Here is a 26951-nt window from a genome sequence, read left to right as displayed (position 1 = left end):
TTTCAGAAAAAGGCATGTGTGGATGGGGAAGAGGGAGTTCTTTCAAAAGAAGAGGAAAGAGGAAAAAGCACAGGTGCCTCGGTGGCCACTCCGTCCATAGTCATCACAGCTGAAATGTGAGATAGCGTCCATTCAGTGTGGACACTATCTTTCAAAAAAGCAGATCACTTGTTCAATGCACTTTTGCTGTGTGGCACTTTATAGACTAACAGATTTATTGGAGCATAAGCTTCCGTAGGCAAAGACCCATTTTTTCAGATGCAACAAACTTGGCTACCATGCTGATACTTTTGCTGTGTGGAAGCTCTCTTTCGGAAGTTGTTTTTCCAGAAGATCTCTTCCAGAAAAGCTTCTTCTGAAAAAAACCTGCCGTCTAGACATAGCGGCTGTGTCTACACGGGCATGAATTTCCGGAACTGCTTAAAACGGAATAACTATTCCGTTTTCAGTTTTTCCGGAAAAGGAGCATCTACATTGGCAGGCTGCTTTTCCGGAAAAGCCCTTTTTCCGGAAAAGCATCTGTGGCCAATGTAGACACGCTTTTCTGGAAAAGAGCCCCGATCGCCATTTTTGCAATCAGGGCTTTTTTCTGGAAAAGACTACTGGGCTGTCTACACTGGCCCTTTTCCGGAACAGTGTTCCGGAATAAGGACTTATGCCCGAGCGGGAGCAGAATAGTTTTTCCGGAATAGTGGCTGATTTTGTACAGTAGAGCATCATTGCTTTTCCGGAAATTCAAGGGCCAGTGTAGACAGCTCGCAGCTTATTCCGGAAAAGCGGCTGATTTTCCGGAATAAGTGGCCCAGTGTAGACACAGCCAGCCTGAGTAACCATCTCTGAAGACAAAACAAGCAGGCCTGCTCAGGCAGTCTGTCTCTGCTGGGAATGACGGAGGGCAGTCATGGGACCTCAGCCTGGAAATACCCTAATCAGGAGAGAGAAAGACACCTCTTCGCCCAAAAAAGGTGATGGTCAGGGGACCTGGAAGCCTGAGAGTGCTGGATTATAGCAGAGAAATACACTCAGAGCGGTTGCTCTGAACTGTGACATTCCCCATCATAAAAGTATGTGAGCACCTCACCTTCATTATCATGCGTATCCTGACAACATCCTTGTGAGGTAAGGGAGTACAATCCTCCTATAGGGATTGGGCACTGAGAACCAGACTTAGGCCAAGATTTTTACAGATATTTAGGCATTGTGGCACTCAATATCACAATGCCTAACTGATTTAGGAGCCTGTCTTGTATTCTGAAGGGATGTAGGCAAATCCCATTGGAAGTCCTTGAGTGCCTAAATCACTTTTGAAAGCATCTTATGCCTTTGGCTGTGGCAGCATGGCCATACGCCTTCCTGCTCTCCTTGGGATGATGAGCAGCTGCGCAAGGAAACGGGCCCTTCACTTCCACAAACTGGACAAAGTAAAGTAGCTAAATCTATGAAAAGCTGGGTGAATAAAGCCAGAATACAAAAGTGGTTAAGGCCATGTCCTCACTAAATGGAAGATCGACACAGCCGTGATCAATCTTCCGGAGTTTGATTGAGCAAGTCTAGTTAAAACTCACTACATTGAATTCACAGGGTACCACTGTAGTCACCGGTACTCCTGCTTCTGCAAGTGGGAACAGTGGGAAAAATCATAATGAATGCAGCTGGAGTTGTGTATCTTGATTCGACCTTCCCTCCTAGTGTAGACCTGCCCTAATTGAGTCACAGGTCATACACTAGGGCTCTTCAAATAACTGACCAACAAATACCAGGATCGGAAACAACCTTTTGTTTCATCTGGTAATCTTTCCCCCTTTCTCCTTTGGAGGATAGGGTCATAATTCAAAATGGTCTGGACAAACTAGAGAAATGGACTGAGGTAAATAGGATGACATTTAATAAGGGCAAATGCAAAGGACCTGACTTAGGAAGGAACATTCAATTGCACATATACAGAATGGGAAGCGACGGTCTAGTATGGAGAACTGCAGAAAGGGACCTAGGGGTCATAGTGGGCCACAAGCTAACCATGAGTCATCAGTGTGACACTGTTGCAAAAAAGGCAAACGTGATTCTGGGATGCATTCACAGCAGTGTTTTGAACAAGACACGAGAAGTCGTTCTTCCACTCTACACAACACACACAAACCAGAATCGGGCTTTAACAAAATCAGAATGGTAAGTGCTGCCACTCATCATTATCTCTTGCCCCTCCCTCCCTTTAGCAGCTTCTACTAGTTTTCAAGCAAGGATTTTTGCTTTTGGAAAATATAGAACAACTCTAGAAATGAAAAGAGAAACACGTTATTGTTATTCCTCTTGTTCGTATTGCAGTACTGTCTAGAACGGGGGGTAGGGGGTGGACAAACTACAGCCAGCAGGTCAAATCCAGCCTGTCGGACCCCTCAGCTTGGTCCCTGAGCTCCCAATGGGGAGTGGGGTCGGAACAGCCTTGCTGAGAGGAACCAGACCAATTCCTGAGCAGCTTGGTGAGCATGGGCAGCTAGCCCCCCCACCCCCTTCTACCCACCTCCTCTCCAGCTTAAGCTCCCCCAGTGCCTAGGCAGTGCGGTCACTGCCCCACCAGCCCTGATGCTCCAGATGGCATGATTGCAGCTCTGGCTGGACGGTGCTGCTGCAGCCTTGATGCTCCAGGTGGCGTGGTTGGGAGGCAAGGAACAGGGGGATTGGTTAGGGACAGGGATCCCAGGGGATCAAGGGGAGGGAGGTTGGATAAGGGGCGACAATGGAGCCACACCTGGCTGTTTGGAGAGGCACAGCCTCCCCCAGCCTTCCCTACCCAGCCCTGCATACAATTTCCATACCCAACGAGGCCATCAGGCCAAAAAGTTTACCCACCTCTGGTCTAGAGATGGGTAACATTGACCCATCTCTCCACCTAGGTTAGGCTTCCTTTGTGCCTAGTGTAGTATGCAGTGAATGGCAAGGCCAGCCCTGAAGAACGTACCATGTCGAGCCATTTTCTCAAAACTTTAGAACTTTTTACGCTTTAAACTCCTGCCCCCCCCCCTTTTTGTATCTGTAACAAACGCTTAATTGGCGGCGGGGGGGCGGGGGGTTGTTTGATGATGTAAGCAGAGGTCACTGCAACAGAACTCCAGCTTAATGAAATATATACACAATAAAATTAGAGTAAGTTATAATGATCTCATCCTCATCCTCCTCTTAAAGGCACTCCCAGCCCTCCCATCCAGCTCTGGCTGGCTAGTATATTGTTCTGATGGACATCTCGGAAATGGTCAAAGCCTAGTGCAATAAGCATTTCTGGAATCCACCACTTTTTAAATAAGGGAAAAAAAGCAGTCATGTATCCAAGTGCAAAAAGCTGGACATCATACCCAAAGGACTGAAAGTGAATATTAGTCTTTAAAGTGCTACATGACTGCTTGCTTGCTTGCTTGCTTGCTTGTTTGTTTGTTTGTTTGTTTGTTTGTTTGTTTGTTTGTTTGTTTGACCAAGATCAGACTAACACGGCTGCCTCTCTGTTACTTTTAAAATAAGGGTATCCATCAGAAACCAGTTCAATGTCATACTCACATTGACTATATCATAGGCAAAAGAAAGTTTGAATATCCAGTCCAATTCAATATCAGAGTTCCTCAAAATGTCCTGAAAAACAAAAACAGTCAAAATGACACAGGACTGACTCTCATCAGATTGAGAATCAGTGAGCGCTTAGAACTGAACTCTATTTGCTCTGTGGACATTTACTGGAAACAGAAAGTTGATTTCCCAATACAGGTATATCGGTCTCCAAATCAGCAGTTCCTGAAAAAATTCTGTACATATCACTAGGGGGCAAGTGGCAATAACAAACCTGATTCAATATTTGCATGTGAATCCTGTAGCACATGTTGAACAATACTCTGTGTGAATAAAATGTTTCTTAGTAAATAGGATGTCCTACTACTCATTGCCTTTGTGGTGCAGTGTCTCTGTTTTGGGCTAGTCTGCTTCCCATATTTAGTATTCACAAAATGGCTGCACATAAGAACCGAACACTAAACCAATGAAGACTCATAGCAATAGGAAGTGACATGTGCACTGAAATCCTAGCAATTGGATTCCAGGAAGCTCCTGATATCAACAGAGCAAGAGTAGGAAACAAAAGCAGCTGACAAACAAAACGGGAGTGGGGAGAAATCAGTCCCTGCTGGTCTGAGTGGAGCTCAGCACATCTCCTTGGCAAGCTCTGTTATAAGTTGACTTTAAGGGCTGTTGACATAAATGCTGCTGGTGTTCTCACCTTTAGGCTTCCTTTCTTGCAGTACTCTGTAATAATACAGATATTTGGAACATCCGTGCACACGCCAAAGAAGTTCACCAGATTCTCATGCCTCAACTCGCGCATCTGAAAGGAAATGAGGCCTTGTTAAATGAGTTTGTTTACATGACAAAACCACCCCTGAGGTATTCAATTAGTCATTATTAATTACAACAACCCTACAAGTTCGAAATTAAAAAGCCATTAGCTCATCCTTGCCCAAACCTGTCTCATTCAGGAATGTCTCTACAATGTATTTTCTATTCCCCAGGCCAGTTTGGCCTCAGATGATCCTTTTGGAGTGCAATTACCCCGCCACACGAGAAAGGGTTTCACGATCTGGCCCAGAATCTCTCCTAAAAAGGTCAGTCCCTTCTGCCGCTCAGTTGAGTCCTATTTGTTGTTGCTCTTCTTCTGCAGCTTGTCAATTCCTTTCTGATATAGTGGTGCCCCAATCCAAAATGCAAGACAGCAATGAAGTCTAAGTAGACTTCAGTCGTCTTCCAAATTCAACACCACCCAAATATTGTAGGCTCTGAATGTGAATTTCAACTTGCGAAGGACAGGGGGATCCACTGCCTGATGCAGCAGCATTTACAGTATGTTTGCACTTCATTTCAGTCTGGCCTGTGAGGATCGGGTTGAGGTTGAACCTTACCATCTGAATTTCACGAAGGACTGACTGTTTCCATATCCAGGCATCTGTTTGGTTCTCAATGTATCTGAGTGCCACCAGAGCTCCCTAAAACAAAGATTCAGAAAGGTGGAATGCAACATACCATATTTTAACACAGAACGGTCACGCCTACACTAGGAAACGATTTCAAAACAACTAAAATCGATTTAGTAATTCCCGAAATAACAACAATTGAAATAGCATGTCCTCACTACAGGGAAGCCTCCAAATTATTCCAAGGCAGGCTCTATTAATGTGGACACGCTACCTCAACTTTGAGCCCCAGGAAGCACTGGGGAGTGGTTAGTTTGAATGACTCTGGGGAGTCGTTATTTCGAAATAGCAGCAGTGTAGCATCCATACTACCGCTATTTCAAAATAACTATTTCTAAATTAGCGTTATTCCCTGAGAAAAGCAGGAGTACAGATTTCAAAATAAGCAGCCTGTTATTTCAAAATAATGGGCTTGGCAGTGTGGACTCTCCACTTATTAAATCAACCTCAGGGAGGTTATTTTGAAATAAAGCCCTAGTGTAGATCAGCAAAGGTTCAGAATATGTTTGGAAAGGTCACAAAGGCAGCCATGGGAAACCATAGCATGTGCTTGGAAGTTTAAAACTGCAATGTGTTATATGACAGGATCCTTCCCAGTACAGACATGCAGCCATAAAAGATGACTAATAGGAGCCCCACTATGCAAGGTATTGGATTCCTGACTTGTCCAATGACAGACAAGTTTGAAATTGCATTTTAAATTAATGTTTAGGGGCTCTGAAGGGAAAAATGCCAAATTTAAATTGGGAAACCAGCTGGCTGTAACAAAGCATGATAGCAAGCTAACGATCTTGGGCTAACAATCGAACTACCAATGGCTGTCACAGATGATACAGTCCAGAAGTAGTTTTAGTTGAGGCTCTCTTGCATAACATGCTGCCCACTGGAGTTAAATCAGTATGGCATATGTTTTCAGAATGACTTTATGCCAAGGAAGCAGTGTATTCATGCTGGAAATGCCATGAACTGTAATGCTTCATAGCACAGAGACTATCTTACATAGACAACAGATTAAGACTCAGAAGATGTTTCATGCTTTTGGAAGACCAGTTATACTATCCAAAAATGGACTCCCTCTGTGTCAGAATTTCATATGGGACTTTTCTCCAATCTGCCATTTTTGGCAAAGCAAAGCTGAACATTTATCAGCAACTTTAGTCAATTAGCTCCATTGGTTTCACAGTCCTACCTGTGAATGCTGAGAACTACTGTAGCTTTTATTCTTTTGGCCCGGTTGTGCCCTAGTCACCTGTACAGAGAAGTCAAGCCACATAAAGGAAACCAAAGGGACACAGTTAACAAAACAGAGCAGAACGTACTCTGCCATGAAGCTCATCTAATCTGTCTTTGTAGTCATACCTGGTAAAGGCCTATTGTGGCATAAAATAAATCTTTCCCCAGCTTGTCCTTGAACCCAGATCGCCAACTGCTTGAAAATATCAAACTGGATCCCACACTTTCTTGTCCTTTGGACACTGGTGTGCCTGTGTGTGATAGCTCAATATTATCCTTTAGGAGAAAGCACAAGATATGTGATATTGTAAAAAATTCATAAACAACCTAGGTAAAATTTGACGAGCCTAAGACTTGTCCATATTGACAAACTGAGAAAGAAACCCAGGAATAAGTTTTCCTGCAGTGCCTATCATAAATGATAAGAATAGAACAAAGAAAATTAAAAGTAAGATGCCATCAAAACCTGGTGTGAAAAGAAATCTCGTAAGCTCGCGCTTCACTGCTATACAGAGGATAGGACCCATATAAGTTGAAATGGCAACCCTTTTTCCCCCATAAAAAAAATGCAGATTTGTGTTGACCAACACAATTCACAAATTCAGATCAATTTTGGCTACCTGTTCCAGTCAAAAGAAATTCAAAAATATCCAGACAATTTATTATGGAATTTCTGAAACAAAGCATTTTGACTTTTAGTTTTGGAAAAATGTCTCATTTTGGCATTTCTCTCAATGTTACTTTTAATAAAACCATTAACATTTTTTTAAATGCAAGTGTTTTGACTTTTTCCGTTCTCTGAAAAAGATCAACAATAATTTCCAATCAACCTGAAATGAATATTTTACATTGTTCTGTTCAGTTAGCAAACTGAAAAAAAATATCAGTACAGGTTGGACCTCCCTTGTCTGGCACCCTGGGGACCTAACCGTTATTGGCCACTGTCGGCAGACAGGATACTGGGCTAGATGGTCCTTTGGTTTGACCCAGTGTGGCTGTTCTTATGTTCTTATCTTGATTTGCTGGACCAGCGAGCTCCCTCTCCTCATGGCTCATGCTGCCCTGCTGACACCAGACTAGGGCACCCTGGCTCTGCTGCTGCTCCTGCCTCGGGGCTTTCTAGCTGCTGCCAGCCCCGCTGTTGTCAGGGCTGAAGCAGCACAGCTGGAGTTCTGCAGCAGGGGCCAGAGCTCCACAGTCGCTCGCCTCCATGGCCAGGGTTCCACGGCCCCAGCAGGGGCTGGAGAGAAAGCTGGGGCTAGAACTTCCCACTATGCCGCCTCCCACCAACACTGGGCTCCCAGCTGAGTCACCGGTCCCCCCTACGATGCTGCCCCTCCGCCAGACCTCCCTGTTCCTGGCCTTTGTGGTCGTGCAGGACCATGGATGTTGCCGGACCAGAGAGTCCTGGGTAAAGGAGGTACAACCTGCACACAACGCTCTATATTTATGCCCTTAGGCAGGGGTCAGCAACGTACGGCCCACGTGCCATAAGTGGCATGCAAGATGACATTGAGGCTGCAGCACCAGCTCTGGGGGGCAGACGCGGAGGTGAAGAAAGCAAACTCAGCACCCCCTGACATGGGCCGCAGAGCTACACATGGAGGAGCACCGCCCCGCCCCCCTCCATAGAAAAATCCTGCCCGTTGCTAGGCGTCCACCTCGGTTGCTCCTGTGGGGCAGGCTGCAAATTGGGCTGCGCGGGGCCTGGTTGGGCGGGGCGGGCTCTCATGGTGCGTGAGCAGCAGCCCCCTTCCCTGGCAGCAGGTTAGGCTGCGCCGCACCCAGCAGTAGTAGGAGGCGTCGGCACTGGGGCTGAGGACCCTGCACACGTAGGACGTAGATGGGGACTCAGGGTCCTTCAGGGCATGGCACTCACATGGACTCAGTCTGGGGCCATGCAGATCCGTAAACAAGTCAGTAATTTAACACTGGGCACACCACTTCTGAAAGGTTGCCGACCTCTGCCCTAAGGGGTTACGGCCACACCGAGGGGTGACACAGGATAATATGAGCCCTCACCAAACAGTTTTCAACTAAGGTGTAAGTAGAATTGCTGTGCTGAATGGGCTGCTCCTCTGGATAGCGGTGAATTACAGCCATTAGTGCTGAAAAACATTTTAAAAATATTTGGGGAAAAGTGAAACTGAAATAACACTGCCAGTAAAGGATCAACAACCGTTCAGATCCACATAGTAAAAGGATCCAGTCCTGTATTGAGCATCTACTACTGCAAAGCAATCACTCCAGATTCCATGGTTTGACACACTAACTTTTTTTTTTAACTGCAAAGTGCTCAAGCGCATGCCTAACTTCAAGCATGAGAGCAGGCCTATGGATTTAAATGAGGCTACTTACTCATTTAAAGTTAAGGACATGTGTATGTACTTGTTCTAAGTAGATGCCTACAACTTCGGGACACAAGCACGGTTTATTACTAAAATGATGACCAATTTTTGGATTCCTGCTCGCAGAGTATAATTTATCACAGGGGTGATTCTTCGTAGTTCAAGATCTTGTTCTACCTTATGATCGTTAAGCATAATAATATCATCGTGGTTGATTTTCCACCAGCTGTCATCTCTTTGTTTTTGGAGCTTCTTTCCCTGGATCTTTAAAAACACCACTAAGCTGGCAGCTCCCGAGGCTGTTACCAACAGAACGACCATCAGGACAGTCACTGGCGTACCTGTTAAACACATGATTCCCATCATCACCAGCTACAGAGAGGTGGAGAAAAATCTTGATGGCACAACCAAACTAGAGATTATGGTATTTCAGGTGTGACTTGTCTTCTTGCTTTATACTGACATTATATGTCTGGTCCTTGGCTCCAAACAGGACTTTGCACCACTCTGGCAGCATAAAACTTCTGGGACACCAGGTTAGTTGACTCCTTGTGGAGCATTATGAGAATTAATGCTCTCCTAGCCTTTCCTACATGACCACCCTCCTACTGACTTTCAGAGATGCTGATTATTCCTGCTCATACTAGCTTCAACGGGAGATGTCAGTGCTCACTGCTTCTGAAAATCAGCTCCAAGTGTCAGTATTTGGGAATCCCAAAAATGGAAAAGAACAAAAATTTGCAAATATCTTTCAAAACGATTACCCTTCATTTCCCAAAATTACCTAAATAAGGATGTAGTAATGCCACCTACATAACAGTCTGGCTGTGTCTAGACTGCATCCCTTTTCCGTAAAAGGGATGCAAATTATACACATCGCAATTGCAAATGAAGCGGGATTAAATCCCCCCCGCATCATTTGCATAAAAATGGCTGCCGCTCTTTTCCGGCTCGAAGCTTTGCTGGAAAAAAGCGCCAGTCTAGACACGGATCTTTCCAAAAATAAAGCCTTTTGGGAATAAGGGATCTTTCGGAAAAGGCTTTATTTTCCGAAAGATCCGCGTCTAGACTGGCTTCAAGCCGGAAAAGAGCGGCAGCCATTTTTATGCAAATGATGCGGGGAGGATTTAAATCCCCGCTTCATTTGCAATTGCGATGTGTCTAATTTGCATCCCTTTTACAGAAAAGGGATGCAGTCTAGACACAACCTCTGATTTTCAAAAGTGCTGTGCACCCAGTAGCTCCGCTTATTTAAGTCCATATGGATTTAGGTGCGTAAATTAAAGTATCCGGTTTTGAAAATCTTATCCCCAAGTCTCTGCCTCATTCTGCCTCCATTTCCCTATAAAATGAAGATGGCATACTGCAGGCACACTCTCAAATTTCTCCTTTTCTGCAGTACTGTGAGATTTCATTAATTAATGTTTGTAAATATAAAACCATGGTACACCCACATCTTGAATACTGCATACGTATGTGGTTGCCTCATCTCAAAAGATATATTGGCATTGGAAAAGGTTCAGAAAAGGACAACAACAACGATTAGGGGTTTGGAATGGGTACCATATGAAGAAAGATTAAAAAGTCTTGGACTTTTCAGCTTAGAAAAGAGGAGACCTCTATGCTAGAGGTCAATAAAATCATGACTGGTGTGGGAAAAGTGAATAAGAAAAAGTTATTTATTTATTCCCACAATAAAAGTACTAGGGGTCACTAAATGAAATGAATATGCTGCAGGTTTAAAACAAACAAAAGGAAGTTTTTCTTCACTCGGCACACAGTCAACCTGTGGAACTCCTTGCGAGAGGATGTGGTGAAGACTTTAACAGGGTTAAAAAGAGCTAGAGAGATTCATGGAAGTTAGCTCCATCAATGACTATTAGCCAGGAATTAGTATGAATGGTGTCACTAGTCTCTGTCTGGAAATGAGTGACAGGGGAGGGATCACGTGAGGATTACCTGTTGTGTTCCTTCCCTCTGGGGCATCTGGTATTGGCCACTCTTGGCAGACAGAATACTGGGCTAGATGGACATTTGGTCTGACCCAGTATGGCTGTTCTTATGTAAAAAGCTTCTCTGTCCTTTGAATGAAAAATGCTAAAGAATAGCAACGAATTTGTCTCTTTCCCCTTCCCACATGCCAAGAATGCTGATCTCATTAAGTCTGACCGTACTCACTTAAAGCTGAAGTTTCACACTGTTCATTATGAAACCCACAGTATGGTCCGTCTTTAGGAGGAAAGCCAGCCTGCCAGTCGATGTAGGCGATTTCCCTGGTTGGGCTATAGATGGAGACAGATAAATGTAAGTGTCCATTTTGATGACCTTACGAAAAAGCCTTATATTTTGATCAAAAATGTGAGATTCCCTGCAGGGATTTTGGAAATAAAATGAACACATTGTTCAATATAGAATTATACAAACATAGAGCTGGAAGGATCTTCTGCTCTGACTCCCTGGAATGAGTTCAATGTACTCGAGAGCACCCTGACAGATGTTTGTCTAACCTTCCTGTAAACAATTCTCTTTTTAAAAAAATCCCTGCTAATTATCAACATGTTGCAATCCTGGGCCTGCCAATGGACAGACTGACAACTGATTATTTCTCAGAAAACTGACTGCTCTCCGGTGATACTGTCTGCTTGTGTTAGACATTTTCATATTGACAAAGTTTGCCCTAATAGAAAAAGCAAATGGAAACATAGATGCATGCTTCCCATACTGAGATAACATGCTATATGTGTATGCATGTAACGTCAGTGCACGGCCAGTTCTGAAGAAAAGAGGCCACTTTCGTATGAGTTCAATATCAAGGCGTACACAATAAGACGAGGTCATACACAATAAGACGAAAATATAAAACATATGCTACTTACATAAGGCTCTCTCATTTGTTATAACTAAGCTCTACAAAGTTACATCTGCAGCAGTTCCAGGAAGAATTAACGCTGTAAGGCAGTGCCCTCAGAAAATATGTGGGATCAGCCACTGAGCAGACATGTTCACGACCACTGAATTCACCCCTTGTGCAGAGAGGTTCTAACGAGGCCTATGTAGCACAAGCCCAATGTTGAGGGCTAAAATACAACTTCAAGGCCTTCTGCAAGCTCTCTGAACAGGGTGACTTATCACACATACACTACTTTCAATATTGCATTTTCATTTTAAAATTTTACCAACAGTACCTGATTGTTCTTCTCACAACATCATAATTGAGAATAGGAACAAACTGTGATGAGTTGCCAGCTTTCTGCAGATCATATATAGAGTAATCCATCCACCTCTGACCTGCTTCATCAATATACATCGGACCAGTAACCCCTACACAAATATAAAAACATTCATTGCATAGCAGGTAGGAACAAAAATGTCTCCCTCATCTCAACACAGCTGGGCTTTTTTTAGTTCAGAGGTAATTCCATGTTACTTCTTTAGCACTTTACTCTTCACTCCCTAGAAACAAATCAGAACTGAGTCCTTTTCCTTTCTTGAGATGCTTAGGTATCATGATGGCAGCTGAAATGTTTCTAGCCATGAGAGCAAGAGCTGACTGTAACATAGTGGATGAAATCCTTAACGCTCTGGAGTCTATGGGATTTTTGTCATTGAATTCAAGGGGTCATAATTTTATGCAGCTTGTTTAGTATAGAGGGATTCTTTCTGGATTATATGATTCTGTTCACAGTTGTTCTGCAACCCCTTTATGCTGGTACTGCTTACACCAGTGTTTCCCTATTTTATTTAGCCACGGAACCCTTTTAAACGCAAAAGAATTTTGCGGAACCCCTAATAACAGTCTAATATATGGAGGTTCCACAGAACACCATTTGGGAAACACTGGCTTATACAAAGGGGCCACAAAGCAGCTGTAATGACCAGCAGGCAAATACCCTCCATCCAGTATATGGGACAGCCCTGCCAGATGCAGAATGGGCTGTGTACACCTCCTCTCCAAGGAGACACTGTGAGATAATTCAAGGAGGAGATGGTGTGATTCAAGGACCTCTTAATACCCACTAGTAAGGGGGCGTAGAGGCATCTCATGGGACTAGTTATGTGCATTCTAGTCCACCAAAGAGCATCAGGTGAGGTTTCAAATGAAAGCCAGCCTTACACTGGTCAGCAATGTCATTGGGAAATACAGGTGTGTGTGAGAAATTATGCACACAGATGCTGCAAATATATGTTATGTCTGTATTACAGAATTACTCACCATCAAGGGTGAAAATTATGTTAACCTTCAGACAAGAGATTTAAAAAAAAAGTGTATTTCTATCAGGATATAAATGAAGCAGGCACTCTAAGCTAACATGATGGATGCTCATTGATCACATCCATAGTCCAACATTAACAAAGAGCTGTGAAGGAAAAGAGCACAAAGAGAAAGAAAAAAACCAAGCCACAGTTATCCCATCCAAGAGAAAAAGACAATGAACTTTGGGGGGTATTTCTAGAAGTCAAAGAAGAGGTCTTGGTATCCTGGTAGGGAAGTTGAAGGACAGTGCCTTCGCTTCATTTAAAAAAGGGGATTTCTGACAGGTTTGGCTGAAAAGCACTGGAGAGAACTTTGGGAGAGAGAGGCTTTAGACAAGAGAGTAACTTGTGAGTTAAGTTTAGTCTCTAGAAAGTGTTATTATTTTGCTGGATCTTTCCATAACTTTCACTCACCTTGATGTGAACCTTTGATAATAAACATATTCTTGGCTTCGCTGCAAATATCTCTGTGCTTAGTTGTTAAGCAAGGTGCTGATCCTGAGTTACACCTTTAAACCTGGTGTACGCACAATTCCCTTGGAACAGCAGAACTGGTAGTCCAGTGGGTAAGCACTGTCAGGAGCTGGCTCTCACAGGGGAATGCTTGAAAGGGGTTTGGGGACTGGGCTGCTCCCATTATTAAACAAAAAGGCCAAGTGTATATAGGCTGGCCCATCCCAGTGGAGAGCACATGGCTAGCTAAAAACACATAAGGAGCCTTCTGGGTGAGCCTGTCTGAGCTATAGTGCAGCCCAAAGAAAGAGGGCTGTGGGGCTCTGGAACCAAAGGGGGAAAGTGTATGAAGACAAGAGCCTGGGAACTGCTGGGCCAGGGAAGCCTGCTTGAATTGCAGCACTGCCCCACGCAGGAGAGCTGTGCAACTTCTTAACCAAGAGGGAAGGAGCTGTACCTTCAGGAGGAGGCCTGAGAGAGACTCTGAAGAGAAGCCGGGGGCTGTGGTGGGACTGGCAGAGCTGCCCACCTCAGAGGAACAGGAGGGGAACCAAGAACCTGATTCACAACAAGAGTGAACTGGAGCTGAAGAGGCATAAGATGAACCTCCAAATAATCCAACATTTTCCCAGCCAACATTTTTCTAGTTATGCAGCATTTCAAAGAGGACCTCCAATAACAGTCTATCAAGTGTTCGACTCCTGTCCTCTGGCACCCATGCCTTGTTGTGGCAGGACACCTTGGGTGCTCCAGGGACGCCCAGAAGTAAGTAAGCTTCAGGGATCCGTTTTCCATAGAAGATGACACCCTGCTAACTATAATGCTGGTCAATATTTTTCAAAGCTAAAAATTTCAAAGCAATTTTGGAAACAGGCAGGCTACATCTAGACTAGCATGATTTTCCGCAAATGCCTTTAACGGAAAAGTTTTCCGTTAAAAGCATTTGCGAAACAGAGCATCTAAATTGGCATGGACACTTTTCCGCAAAAGCAATTTTGCGGAAAAGCGTCCGTGGTCAATCTAGACGCGCTTTTGCGCAAAAAAGCCCCAATCGCCATTTTTGCGATCGGACCTTTTTTGCGCAAAACAAATCTGAGCTGTCTACACTGGCCCTTTTGCGCAAAAGTTTTGCGCAAAAGGGACTTTTGCCCGAACGAGAGCAGCATAGTATTTCCGCAAAAAGCACTGATTTCTTACAGTAGGAAGTCAGTGCTTTTGCGGAAATTCAAGCGGCCAGTGTAGACAGCTGGCAAGTTTTCCTGGAAAAACGGCTGATTTTCCGGAAAAACTGGCCAGTCTAGACACATGCAGTTTATAGAGACAAAAACCATTAATGCAGCTCTGGGTTTTTAGTGCCCACCTAAACTGCTGCTTTACTGTCTAGGTAGGAAGTGTTTCTAACCCCCAGCACAATAATTCTTTCTTACCACTTGGGCAAAAGGGGAACATTGGAAGTACACTTTAGCCCATACTAAAACTCTATTTTGTTTGTTTTGAATGACACACCTGGAATCACTACAAGCTGGTTTTTTGCTAAGGCATAAAAAGAAAAGGAAAAAAAAAAGAATGGCTACAAGCAAGCTACCATTTTAGCAAACAAAAAGTAGGATGATATTTCTAGCTCTCTTGAGTTCCATAACAGAGTACAATCCAGTGCGTCAAAGACTTGCAACACTTCTACAATTCATCAGCATTTTAAAATGGTTTTTAAAAAAGGATTAAGTTGAGCTAAGAGCTTACCTTGCACACCTCCCAGATCAAGTGAAGAAAATCTTCTCTCACAGACAACAAGAAATGTGCTAATTCACAAGAAGCTTAAAGTCACATGACTGACCAAATTTCTCCTTCAACAGCTTACCATATAAATCGGTTTTATTGTAGCCTCTCAAGGTGTTGACAAGGGCCCGTCCATCACTGATTTCCTTCCCTTCTTTTATCATTTCTCTTATGGACCGGGCATAGAGCAGGACTGCATCATGTAGGTAGGCAGAGTAGGCACTCACCTGAAAAGGGCAACATAGAAAAGCAATGTTTCAGCTTCACAGATAAAGAACTTGGACAGATGGGCCTTCTCCCTGGGGAAATGGACGTAGAGTTTGTTTGGAAAAATTGCTGGATCATTTTCATATAAACCTTATCAGACTGATTCTATATTTTGGGACAAAGTCAAGAGTGAATTTCTAAGCCAAATTGAACCTTGGAGAAGGCAAGTGCAATTTCCCATTGGTGCTGTGTCTACATTCACACTACAGATCTGAACTTGATCCCCTGTATCAAAAAGCAACCTGAATCACTGTCTGGACAGAGCAGCATGAGAGTGAAGGAAAACCTCCACAGAAATGTTCCAAGTCACTGCTTGGCAATATCCTCACCACCCACTGAGGAAAAATAAATAAATTGGGAGAGGCATGTATGTTTCCGATCTCAGGCCACATTACTCAAGTAAGTACCCTGGTGGAACCCACAGAACTACACCTGTGAGCTGCACAAGAGGGAGATGACCCTTGGAATGAATTGAATACTTGGTTTTAGTGGCCGTTGGTATGAGTTTCAGCATGTCTGGCAAGTAGAGAGGACCATATCAAACCTCCTGTTCTGAAGAAAGTGAGCTGTAAAAGGGCCGTCCCTTTAGTTTTTCATGGACCTGCTTCACAAAGTCTGAATACATAGAGTATCCGCCATAAGGGCTGAGGCCGATCAGAAACACTGACTTGTAGGCTTCTAGCACACTGCTGTTCTTCTCGTTACTGAGAGTCCCTTTCAAAAAATTGTCCTGAAAGAGAAAGAGAAGTCGAGAGTATAGTAGCTTAAAATACAGTGTTCTTAGTTCAAAGCGCAGTTTGGGCCTATACTGCAATCTCCTAACCCACATGGTGGTGCAGAGTCAGGGCCAACTTTAGTATGTTAGTTGACATAGCTTTCTTAATACAACACTTTTAGTGTCAAGTCTCTGTTGGTGACCATTTCAAGACTAAAAAAAAAAAGAGTGCTAATATTAAACCAATTTTGGCAATACTCACTCAGTTGCCTCTCACCTCAAACTGCTGCAAAACGAAGAACACAAATTTCCCATTCACCAGCCCTAGATTTCTGGCCTCCAGCATAATAGACGTGACATCCGAAAAGCTGCAGATTAAAACAATAACTGCAAAAGGAAAAGGTGTACTTAGACATTTGCTCCTCAACCATTCACCAATTTTTTTTAAATGAACACATTAAGAGCTGTCAGTCAACACTAGGAAGACTTTTAAAAGATGAGTTAAATTACATGGTTCATGATTACACGTTGAGCATATTTATTGCTAGACTTTAACGCGTATGGACCAATGTCAGTGGATAGCTCTTGTGTAAATGAAACATGCCTGACTTGTTGGGTCTTTCAGTGATAGCTAGAAACTAAACTAACACAGTCTTTACTCACTGCTTACTCATGTGAGTAGTCCCACTGAAGTCAATAGAATTTATCCTATGAAAAAGGGTTGCTTTTAGGAATAAGGGTTGCCAAAGTCACAGGTTTCTCTCTGCTACACAGTGGAGAGGTAGAAAAATCTGCTGTAATTCACTCCAGAAAAAAACTAAATAAATCCACTGTGTATCTCAGAACATCCTGAGTGCTGCATTCCTGTCAACAGACATATGAAGGCAACCAAAGGAAGCCACATCTGCATAAAACATCTGTACACATAGGTCATGGGCAAGTGGCAACTTGAGATGGTCCGTACATTTCCTCACAAAGACTGTTTTTTGTTGATAAGGATTTCAGTGAAACATTTTTAAAATTGAAAAAAATGTTTTGATTTTGAATTTAAAAAAATCTTGAGAAGAAAAAAGAAAGTGAATTTTATATTTTGAAATTCTGGATTCCTCCCCTCTCTCATTCTCTACTCCTAGTATTCTGACCTTTAATTAATTTGTATCTGTTGGAAAACAGTAACAAAATGTTATCTCTGACAGTAAGAGAAAGTCACAATTTCACTTCTAAGTGTTAACGGTAGTAGTGTCACTTTTAAACATCTACTCCCATCCCACAACTTCCCCACAATTCTTGCTGTTTCCCAGATGGGGGGAGGAAATTGAGAAACATCAAGAAAGTGTGTATTAAGGAAACCCTTACCCACAGGTTTTGAGTTTCCTGTGGCAAACACAGGATTTCCCAAGAGGGAAATTTCATAAAAGTATTGTGCGTGGTGTGTGTGTCAGTTGTCCAGCCAGCTCTAGTGAGGACATCTGAAGAAGTCCAGCACATGGAAATCTGGGGGCGAATGCTAAAAATGCAATACAGTAAGGAAATATTGTTTCCAAATGGAGTTATTTGTGTCTGTGTGGTGCCTAAGGGAAACAAACAGGTTGAGTGTCCCATTATACTAAACGTTGTAGGTCTGTTGCACGATGCAAGTGTCACTAATACTGATAAAATACTGAGTCTTACTATATACACAAATCACATCCCACAGTTGTCTGTTGGACTAGGTGTTCTGAAGCAACTAGTGGGCCTGGCAATTCGAATTTTGCATTAAGAATACTTTTCTCCTGAATAGGTGAAAGTCAGCATGTTGAAGCATGCATCCTCCACAGGTTTCCTATTGCCCTTCACACTGCTGATCCTCATATCAATGAGTTTTCTGACCACGACTCCGGTTCCCTCCAGCTCTTTAAGACACACGAGTGATCTCTTCCTGCTTGGTACTGATTTGCACTGGCATGGCCCTAACAAGTCAGATGAATCTCTGTACGGGAACAGAGATATTCTGGACCTCTTCTGATCCTTTGCTGAATTCCTCTGACTTATGCAACTCAAAAAAAGGGGCAGCAGTTTCTATGCCGCCTTGTATTCTTTTCTTCTGAAGTGCTAACTTTACAGTCTTAGGCATTTGTAGGAGGGATTTAGGTCACAGCCTATTGTACTGTCAGTTTCACACATGGATATTTTCTATGTAATAAGAAAGTAGTACTAATCTTCAGTAAGTAGAGGAAAAATCCATATGCTGCATTTTGTCAGTGTCGCCTAGTTACAAAGGGGAAATCAGAACACACTTTCCAGATGCTGTCAGCAGGAACTCTGTCGAAGATCAGCTTCTCATGAGCCTAACAGTGAACAGAGATGACCCAGCTGGGATCTGTAACCAGCATTACAATTGTGCACAGCAATTATATTCAGCTTCCTTGGTTCTCTGATATAACCTGCTCATTTGAGTTATCTTTCTTCATTTCTCATTAAAGGCTATGTGCTAATAAGGGAAGAGTGTGGAGGCCATAGATGAGGAAAGCTTTCTGTAATCAGGCTTTTCAAAACACAAGCAGAAAAAAAATCTTACTGTAGCTACAAGCAATGAGCAAATCATGTAGCAAATATGTAGTGGTGAAATCATTCTGATTTACTGAAGTGTTTGAATATTGACGTTCCAATGAGCACATGAGCATTTTATATCAGAATTCTGCACTGCCACAGCAAGCCACCTTTCAAACCAGACCAGGTTTCTGTATAAAAAGGAACAGAAGAACCTTGATCACAGTTAATGTAATAAAAGTCATCCATTGCTTTAGAGGACATTTTTAAACATTCTCGTTTTTTAAGTTTCATGATGTTTTTCAAGCTCCCCTCCTCCCCCAAAAGTTGTGATTCAAAACATTCTTTTAGTAAAATATCATTTTTAAAACACAAATTTTCTCAAAGCCCCTTATTTTTAATGAAAACCCAATTTTGTTTTGCTTTTTAACAGAAAATATTTGGGGTTTGTCTTGCTGTTTTGTAAAAAAAATGGTTGATGGAATATTGTGGATCAGGTCTCATTGACAAGTCAATGAGTTTGTTCTGGACAGGTTGTCGTCTTCTCTCCTCTGTGTCTAGATCTGAAAAATCCGTATGTCCATTATCAGTGGTTTTCGTGACTCCAGAAAGCTGATGTGTGTAACTGTGCCTCCCGGGAGCAGCGACTAGTAGTACAGCATTTAGGATGGGTGTGATGGGGAGGACACATTGTCAATTGAATAGCAGAGATGGGGCTTCCCCCATTTCTATGAGCAACCGCAGCAACTGGTGTAATTCAAATGCTTTATGTAATTCGGGCCTACATTAATCTCTATGTTCACCTGAGTGTTGCAGTTCTAGATCCCTAATGACCACAGTGATTCCCCATCCTTGATGCACCATGTGGGTATGGCCCTAGGGAGAGACCACAGTGTGTTACGGCAAATGTGAATCCAGCCAGGCAGCTGGGCCGATAAGTGAGAACAGAGCCTGCAAGGGACCTCGGACTACAGCTCCCCATGAGGCACTGGAGTGGATTAGGACATAGATCAGTGCTGACCTGGATCGAAATGTTTCTTTCATTCACGTAGACAGAAAAATGTCATTTCAATAAAACCCCGCTTTCTTGCAGGAAAATGTTTTGCTTCAAACTTTTTAACTGGCCATTGTCATTCCCTGTTCAAAACCACATTTAACCCTTGGACTGCTGGAGAGAGCTGGAGCTAAACCCTTAAGATGTCTATTTTAATGGGGGCATATCAGCTGCCAAAGGGCTAGTTTAGCAGAAGTCTTTCAAACCATTTAACAAACTACAGTGATAGCTTTGTTATCCACCACTCTGTTAACCGGAAAACTTTGCACCCGTCTCACTGGCTGTTGCAGGGCTTCTGAATGCCGGCATTGCCGGCTGGTAGCATCTGCAGGCGCTTCCTCTCGCTCACCCTGCGTCGAACTTCCAGGAGCCGGATCTGCTAGTAGGGGGCAAGGGCAAAGCAATAAGCTTTGTTTTCTGGCTTGTTTAATTAACTGACAACACTCCCCATGAGTGCCAGATAACAAAGCTATCACTGTAACTAGTTTAACTAGGTAACCAAACCTGCAAATTATTGTTGGTCCATTTGTGTGTTATACACTAGTTTTAGACCCCCCTTTTCTGCAGCAGTGGATAGTTACCACAGTGCAATTCATTTCAAACTGAAATGAGATTAATATTGCATACTGTCAGGGGAATTCTTTTGTTTGCTGCCCTTATGGAGTGATGACTGCAGTAATTGAATTAACAAGGATGCTGAAGGGGGAAAAAATCTCCAGTTCCATTAAAAACAACTCAACATCTGAATCACACTTTAGGGCAGGGAGTGTTTCCTCTTTGTATAGCAAATCACAATTAAGTCAGCATTGCTGGCTTCCAGTCTCCACTCACACTAACCCAATCTTGCTGCTACACTTTCACCCACAAGATAATGTTTCCTAGTTATAGTGTGTAAGTGTTTTACTCCATAGCTAGTGAGAACCTATCAATCATCCTCTATGTCACTCATAGCTGAGCTTTTGAGTGTGTGTGTGTGTGTGTGTGTGTGTCAGAAATCATTCTAAAGTAATAATACAGAATAGACAGCAAGAAGTAGTCCATTCAAGCATAAAACCAAGTAAGCCCCATGCACCAATATGCATCTCATAACCTCTGACCTCCATCATGAGACAAGGGCAAAATTCTGATTAAGCCGGGTTGATTTGACTATTGCCTTCCTATTGACATGCTATTGCACTGAGTTGATATATACTCGGAAGGGGGAGGAGGGGTTATGAGTATATCTTTTCTCTAAGTGCACCAGTAATATAATTGCTTTAATATGGAATGCCATAGTTTGCTTTCCAGTTTAAGTCCCCATGTAACTAAGGGTTTCTGCACTGCCCGCTAAGCCTGGGTCTATGGGACCCAGGCTAGTGGATTTGACATTTCCAAACTTGTGCTTGAGCATCCATACTGGATTGTAAAACTGGGTTTAAAATTGCTGGAATCTGGTCTCACCGCCATGCTAGAGCATCTGTACTGCACTACAAAGACTTTCTGACCTGGGTCTGCTGCTTGACACGCGTTCACACTGCAAAATTACTGGAGCTGAGTCTCAGAGGGTTTTGGGCTTTGACTTCCCCCACCCCGCAGAGTCTTAGCACTTAGGCATTGAATGCTTACTGACCCAAGTCAGACTGGTTTGTTTGTGGTGGAAAGAGAGGCTTGGTTGGATCCAAGATCGAGTAAGAGCCTGATCTTAGTACATATCATTTAGTATCCTAATTACAATATGTTTAATAAAAATATACCAGATATGCTTCCAGAATGATAAGTAATTTGTTGCATTCATCTGTATTTGGCAAAGTTCTACAGTTAGACTCTTTAAAGCCAGCCAATATAAAACACTTTTAAACTGGAACTTACTTCTGGCAACAGATGATATGTATTTGAGGTTTTCTCGGTGGAGACTTGGGTCTTGTGTGTTGTATCTGACTTTAGCAGTGATCGTGATATTGACTTTGAGTTGGTTTTCGACAGACCTCCAGAGTCCATCAATTTTCTCCCAGGTGGAAGTATCAGATGATCCTCCAAATAATCCAACATATTTCCAGCCAAAATACTGCAGGCTTTCACGTAAAACTTCCCCTATCCTTTGCAGAGGGGACACAACTTTGACATAGGTGTCGTACAGAACTTCATTATCCAAATTTGCACTCTGGCCAGCAAATCCAAACCAGGGGATATTCCAATGAGAAGCCAACAAACCAGTAACCTAGAAGGCAACAAAAAGGGCTTTTTCAAGCATCATGTTATTTAATGCAAGTATTTAAAATGACAAGGCTAGACAGATAAGTAGCAGTGAATTGTGTTGATTAACAAGATACATTGGCATCTACTTCTCTCACACACCAGTTTTATGTAGTCACTTCATGAATTTCAACTGAGTTACTGAACTTCTGTTGTATTGTTATAGAACAATGTCGCTATATAGCTGAAGTACTAGTGTATCCTGTGTAAAGTCCAATATTTGAGGTTTAATGGACCAAATTAATCTCTGCTTAATTCCATTGATTTCAACATTCCAAATTCTTCCCTGACCCATCAAAGACTCCCATCAAACGATACCCATCCTAGAGCTCAATTCATGATTCAAATCAAGATTGAGGACATTCCCATTGCTGGTTGTTTCAACAAGGAGACTTATTTTGGTCCATTAAAAAAACATAGAAATCATTTTCAAAATTCAGGACAACAAAAGGTCAGTAATGATTATGCAAGTGACACAAAGTCACGCTGGGCTGGTTACTTACATAAATCACGTTGTATTGCTTTTGTTCCACACAGGCTATTTGAAATCAGTGCATAGTCAGGATTTATATTCACTTTGCTTGAGAATTTACAGTACTAAACCTAGAGTGCTTGGAAGTTCTTAGAATGCAAACATGAGAATACCAAAACAATGGTCAAACCAAAGTTCACTTTCAAATTCAAATGAGTACACGGACATCTATCTTTCCGCAAGGTCTATTCTGTGGTAAGAATAATGTGAGAAGAAACATTCAGTGGCGCCAAGTTGACATTTTGTTAATATTAAAGGAGTCCCAGTGATATAGGGATCAGTGTAAAAGTCCAGGTGGGTTTCTCAACTGCTAAGGTCACCCATACCATTGATAACAAGACATAATGGGGCATAATATGTTCTCTGGTGAACATCTCATGTGATTCTGGCTGCTAGCAGCAGTCAGCCAGGAAGTTCTTCTGCTCTTCTCTCTACCCACTAAGTCAAAGACAACATCCCAAGTGACACAAATACAAATCCACAAGTGTAGCCTCCGTGTAGGCTTTATAAGTCACTTCTCAAAGAGCGCTCCAGCATGTCCCCATTGCTGAACTGTTCACATGGACCCGTGATTTAAATGATTGGGCAGCTGAAACTGCACAAACCTTCCGGCAGGGTGGGGGATTCACAGCTATTATATCTGAATTGGATACATGGGATGAAATTCACCCCTGAACAGAGGAAAAGAAAAAAGACTATTTTGCCTTATATGTCCCATGACACAAGCTCTCCTTTGGCCCACTGCAAAAATGCACAGCCTTATTAAATAGTTTACACTGAGTCTCCATATGCTGTATCTTTACTGAGCAGTGCTCATTTCCCAAATCTTATCCCATGCCTTCGTGGCCGTGTATCTCTTTGCATATTTTCCCCAGTAACAACAGGAATTTAAATATTTGAACAAGCTAGGTACCACTTAAAACAGAGGGGTGTTCCCTGTAAGCTGTGTGCTTGTGCAGCCACTTGAGTGTGATTTAAATGCCACCCAGATGATTAGCAGAGTGTCCACAGCTAGGTTTGTTTGTTTCCACTGGTGGTGCATACTCACACATGCATTGGGGGGTGCACATAAAAATTGTTTTCTGCACATGGATGGAAAGGATTAGAGAGAACACTGCAGCAAAGCACCTTAAAAGGGAAACCTTATCCCTCCAAATACTCCTGAGAGTTTTCACCCTGCATCTATTAACATTCTATGGGTATGTTTACTCAGCAGGGCTAAAGTCGAATTAAAGTGTGCAACTTCAGCTATGTTAATTGCGCAGCTGAAGTTGAAATAGCTTCATTCCACCTTTGGTGCTGTCTACACAGCAGGAAGTCGAAGGCAAAACGTTCTTCATTTGATTTCCCTTACTTTCTCGTGAAACAAAGCTTACAGGAGTCAGAGTAAGAAGTCTTCCAGCTTGCCATTATTTTGAAATAAAGGTTTGTATTTTAGATGGGCTCTTTGTTATTTCAGAATAATGTCAGTTATTCCGAAATAATGCTGCTGTGTAGACATAGCCTATGTAAGTATCACTATAGTAGCTTTGGTAAAAGCTGCAGCGTTCCCACCAGAATTTCAATGTAACCCACTTTCACATGCTCCCTGTTGGTTGTGAAATCCACTTTTTCTACTGAAACATGTCTTTATTATTTGTATTAGTATTGAACACTAATGGCCCCAGCAAAACTCAGGGCCTCATTATGCCAGGCGTGGTACCTACCCACAGTAAGATAATGCTACCTTGAAGAATTCACCCTGTATTTGTTACAAGGTACAACAAATGAGTGTGAAAAACAAGAGGGGGAACATAGGCGAGAAGGAAAGACAAAAGTAATGCAGTTGGAGCAGATGGTGTCCGCCTCTGAGTGGCACCAGGTGGCCCAAAATTTCATACTTTGCCTTAGCAAGGAGATGTATGTTCCAATAACTCAGAAATGGCAGAACAGAAATACTCCAAGCTTAGAAAGCAGCTAGTCTTCTGTGAGTTACTTGTCTTAGTCTTGGGATTGGTTAGTCATGGAGAAATTAAAAATAAAACAATTGTACAGTGCTTATAAGCAATTACAAAATCACCTCTAAGCATGCTTTATGGGCATCTATGAGGCCGATTACACTGATACCCTGCCCTCTGTGATATGATGCAAGGGGGGAGAGAACGGCACATCCTCTTTGGCTAGGGGTCCAGCAAGCTAAGCACAGACGTGAACTGCTGCTGCAGCTGCTCCAGAGAATAGCAAGAGTCTTCAAAATACAGGCCTATAGCACAGCATGACATGTGACTGTTAAGGTAACACAGCAGACTTTCACATGAATTGCTACTCAGGATTTCTGGGGCACATTTACAAGCCCCCAGCCCTGCCACTCCAAAACTCAGCCTGGGATCTGAAAGTCCAGCTGAGTCTTTATGTCTCCAGTAACAGCCTCAAAGAGACCCCTTGGCCATCTCAGTGTGCACAAGGCTGCCTTCTGTGACACTGGTCTGAACTGATACGGACTCTGATCTGCAACTCAGAGCAGCATTTAGCCCTGCGAGGAAGAGCTTAGCTGACAATGCTGTTGCAAGTAAGCGAGCCAGAATGTAACTAGGCTTGCCAGATGGTTTTAACAAAAATACCGGGCACACTGGACATGACATCACAATCTATATTACATCTTATTTCAAAAATACCAGACATTTATATTTTCTCATTTATATTTTCTCAATTTGTTTCCTGAACAGAAAGCTCAAATAGTTCAAAGTTCAAAACCAGACACCTGGCAACCCTAAATGCAGCTTACTTTCCAAAAGCTGAGGCAGCTACAATGTTTACAGAAATAACACACTCAACTCATGTGTATCACCAAACCAGGCAGAGGCTCCCAGCTGTGACAAATTCCTTCCTTGTGCTTCCTGCTATTCCTCATTCCCAGGACATGGATACTCAGGCAGTAAACTCCAACCCTGATCTTCTTGCTGCCCTAGGCCTGGCAAAACCTCTAATCTACCTCCTACTACCTTACCAGGTGATTCTTGAGTGAGTCTCTCCCTTCTCCCACAAACTTTAAAAGGCTTTTCAGGCCCAAATGGACCATGACAGGCCCAGCCATGCCCCAATGACCCATCATCAACTCAAACCAGGTTCCCTGGGGACTAGCACATTATCTAGGGTTTATTGGGGATGGGTGGGAGTCCAGAGAACCTTCTCATACGCCTCGTAAGTCTCAGAGAGGATGATGGGCCACTCCAAGTGTCAGGCTCATGGGTGGACAAGGAGTGTCCATGATGGATGTCCTAAATCTCACCAAGGCAGGTACATGGGCCTAAGGCTTGTCCAGGGCCTGAACAGGTCGGTCCTCCAGAGAAAAAGTTACACTCATTTATCTTGCTCTCTCCAGCTAGTCTTCCATGCCTCCACCTACCCCCAAACTGTGCAGGAGAAAGACTTCCTTTCACAGTCTTCAGGAGATTTGCAGAGAGAGGCAATCGAATGAGAACAAAGAGCTGGGTGGAAAGGAGTCGACAAAGTCCCCCCGTCGCCCCGCACACACACACATATGTATCTTTTCCTTGGAGCTTGCAGTGAGCAAGTTGTGTTTTTCATGGGCTACCATTTTCCTATCCCACTGACAATCCTCCCCAGGAATAAGATTATATTTTGGCTATGTCTAGACAAGGAAAACAACCTATTTAAAAATACTTGTTGGCTAATACAAGTACACTCCTCTAGGGTTTACCGCATCCAACACAGACAACATTTAATACAACCTGCTCTGCCTCCCTTAGGTGCAAACTCTTCTTTAAAATTATGTTAATTAACATGTTCTAAAATACAAACTATTTTCCTAATCAAGTCATGGCTCTTGAAGTCTCCCTGCAAAGAAAGGGGATAGAGCTAGAAGGAAGGAGCTTTTTAAACAGAGGCCTATCATCTGATGTGCTATACGAAGATCACTGTGGCCGACAGTCCCCAGTAAGGTTGCCTATTAAAGGTTACTAACTTTTTACATGGGCACTGAACACCATTTTAGTCTTGGTGTGTGCTTCTAATTTCACAGTGCTGTCATAAAAAAAAAATCCCTTAACTACATTGTTTTGAGTTTCATAGCATGCTTCCATCTTGGACCCAACATCTAATCTACCAGTTTCAATGCCAATGCAGCTTTGCTGTGCTGTTTACAAGGAGGGATGAAAATTTAAAGGAAAGTAGGTTGCAAACATAACTAGTCAGAGTAGGAAGAGTACAGGCAGTCCCCGGGTTACGTACAAGATAGGGACTGTAGGTTTGTTCTTAAGTTGAATTTGTATGTAAGTCGGAACTGGTACATATTGTACGGGAAACTCTAGCCAAACATTTCTCCAGAGCTCAGTTTTATTCTCCCACACCTCACTTCCCTCGGTCCTTTATTCTCAAGCTGAGGTGTCTGCTGAGAAAAGCCGCTCCGCGTCTCCCTGATCTGCTGGGGGAGGGGGGAGGCGCTAGCTTCATGTCTCCCTAGTCTGCTGGGGGGAAGCTAGTGCGGGGTTGCCTCACCCCGTTTGTAAGTAGGGATCCGATGTAAGTCGGATCCATGTAACCTGGGGACTGCCTG

The 26951-nt window shown here is 43.0% G+C and overlaps 1 protein-coding gene across 1 annotated transcript in view; it reads right to left on the bottom strand.

Annotated features, from left to right (window-relative positions):
- Positions 1-16773, bottom strand: part of LOC102448215 (guanylate cyclase 2G-like) — a 41799-nt gene extending 25026 nt beyond the window's left edge. Inside the window, exons 1-10 of the mRNA XM_006135026.3 lie at positions 16327-16773; positions 15879-16064; positions 15150-15294; positions 11770-11905; positions 10763-10866; positions 8762-8925; positions 6363-6512; positions 4932-5015; positions 4256-4360; positions 3547-3618 (exon numbers count right to left, since the gene is read on the bottom strand). Coding sequence (XP_006135088.2) covers positions 3547-3618; positions 4256-4360; positions 4932-5015; positions 6363-6512; positions 8762-8925; positions 10763-10866; positions 11770-11905; positions 15150-15294; positions 15879-16064; positions 16327-16395 — 1215 coding nt within the window. The 5' untranslated portion in view covers positions 16396-16773. The remainder of the gene's footprint in view (positions 1-3546; positions 3619-4255; positions 4361-4931; positions 5016-6362; positions 6513-8761; positions 8926-10762; positions 10867-11769; positions 11906-15149; positions 15295-15878; positions 16065-16326) is intronic.
- Positions 16774-26951: the final 10178 nt, after the last annotated feature.

Source organism: Pelodiscus sinensis, chromosome 8 (assembly GCF_049634645.1).
Source record: "Pelodiscus sinensis isolate JC-2024 chromosome 8, ASM4963464v1, whole genome shotgun sequence".
NCBI classification, from domain to species: Eukaryota; Metazoa; Chordata; order Testudines; family Trionychidae; genus Pelodiscus; species Pelodiscus sinensis.
This window is presented reverse-complemented; position numbering and strand designations above follow the sequence as displayed.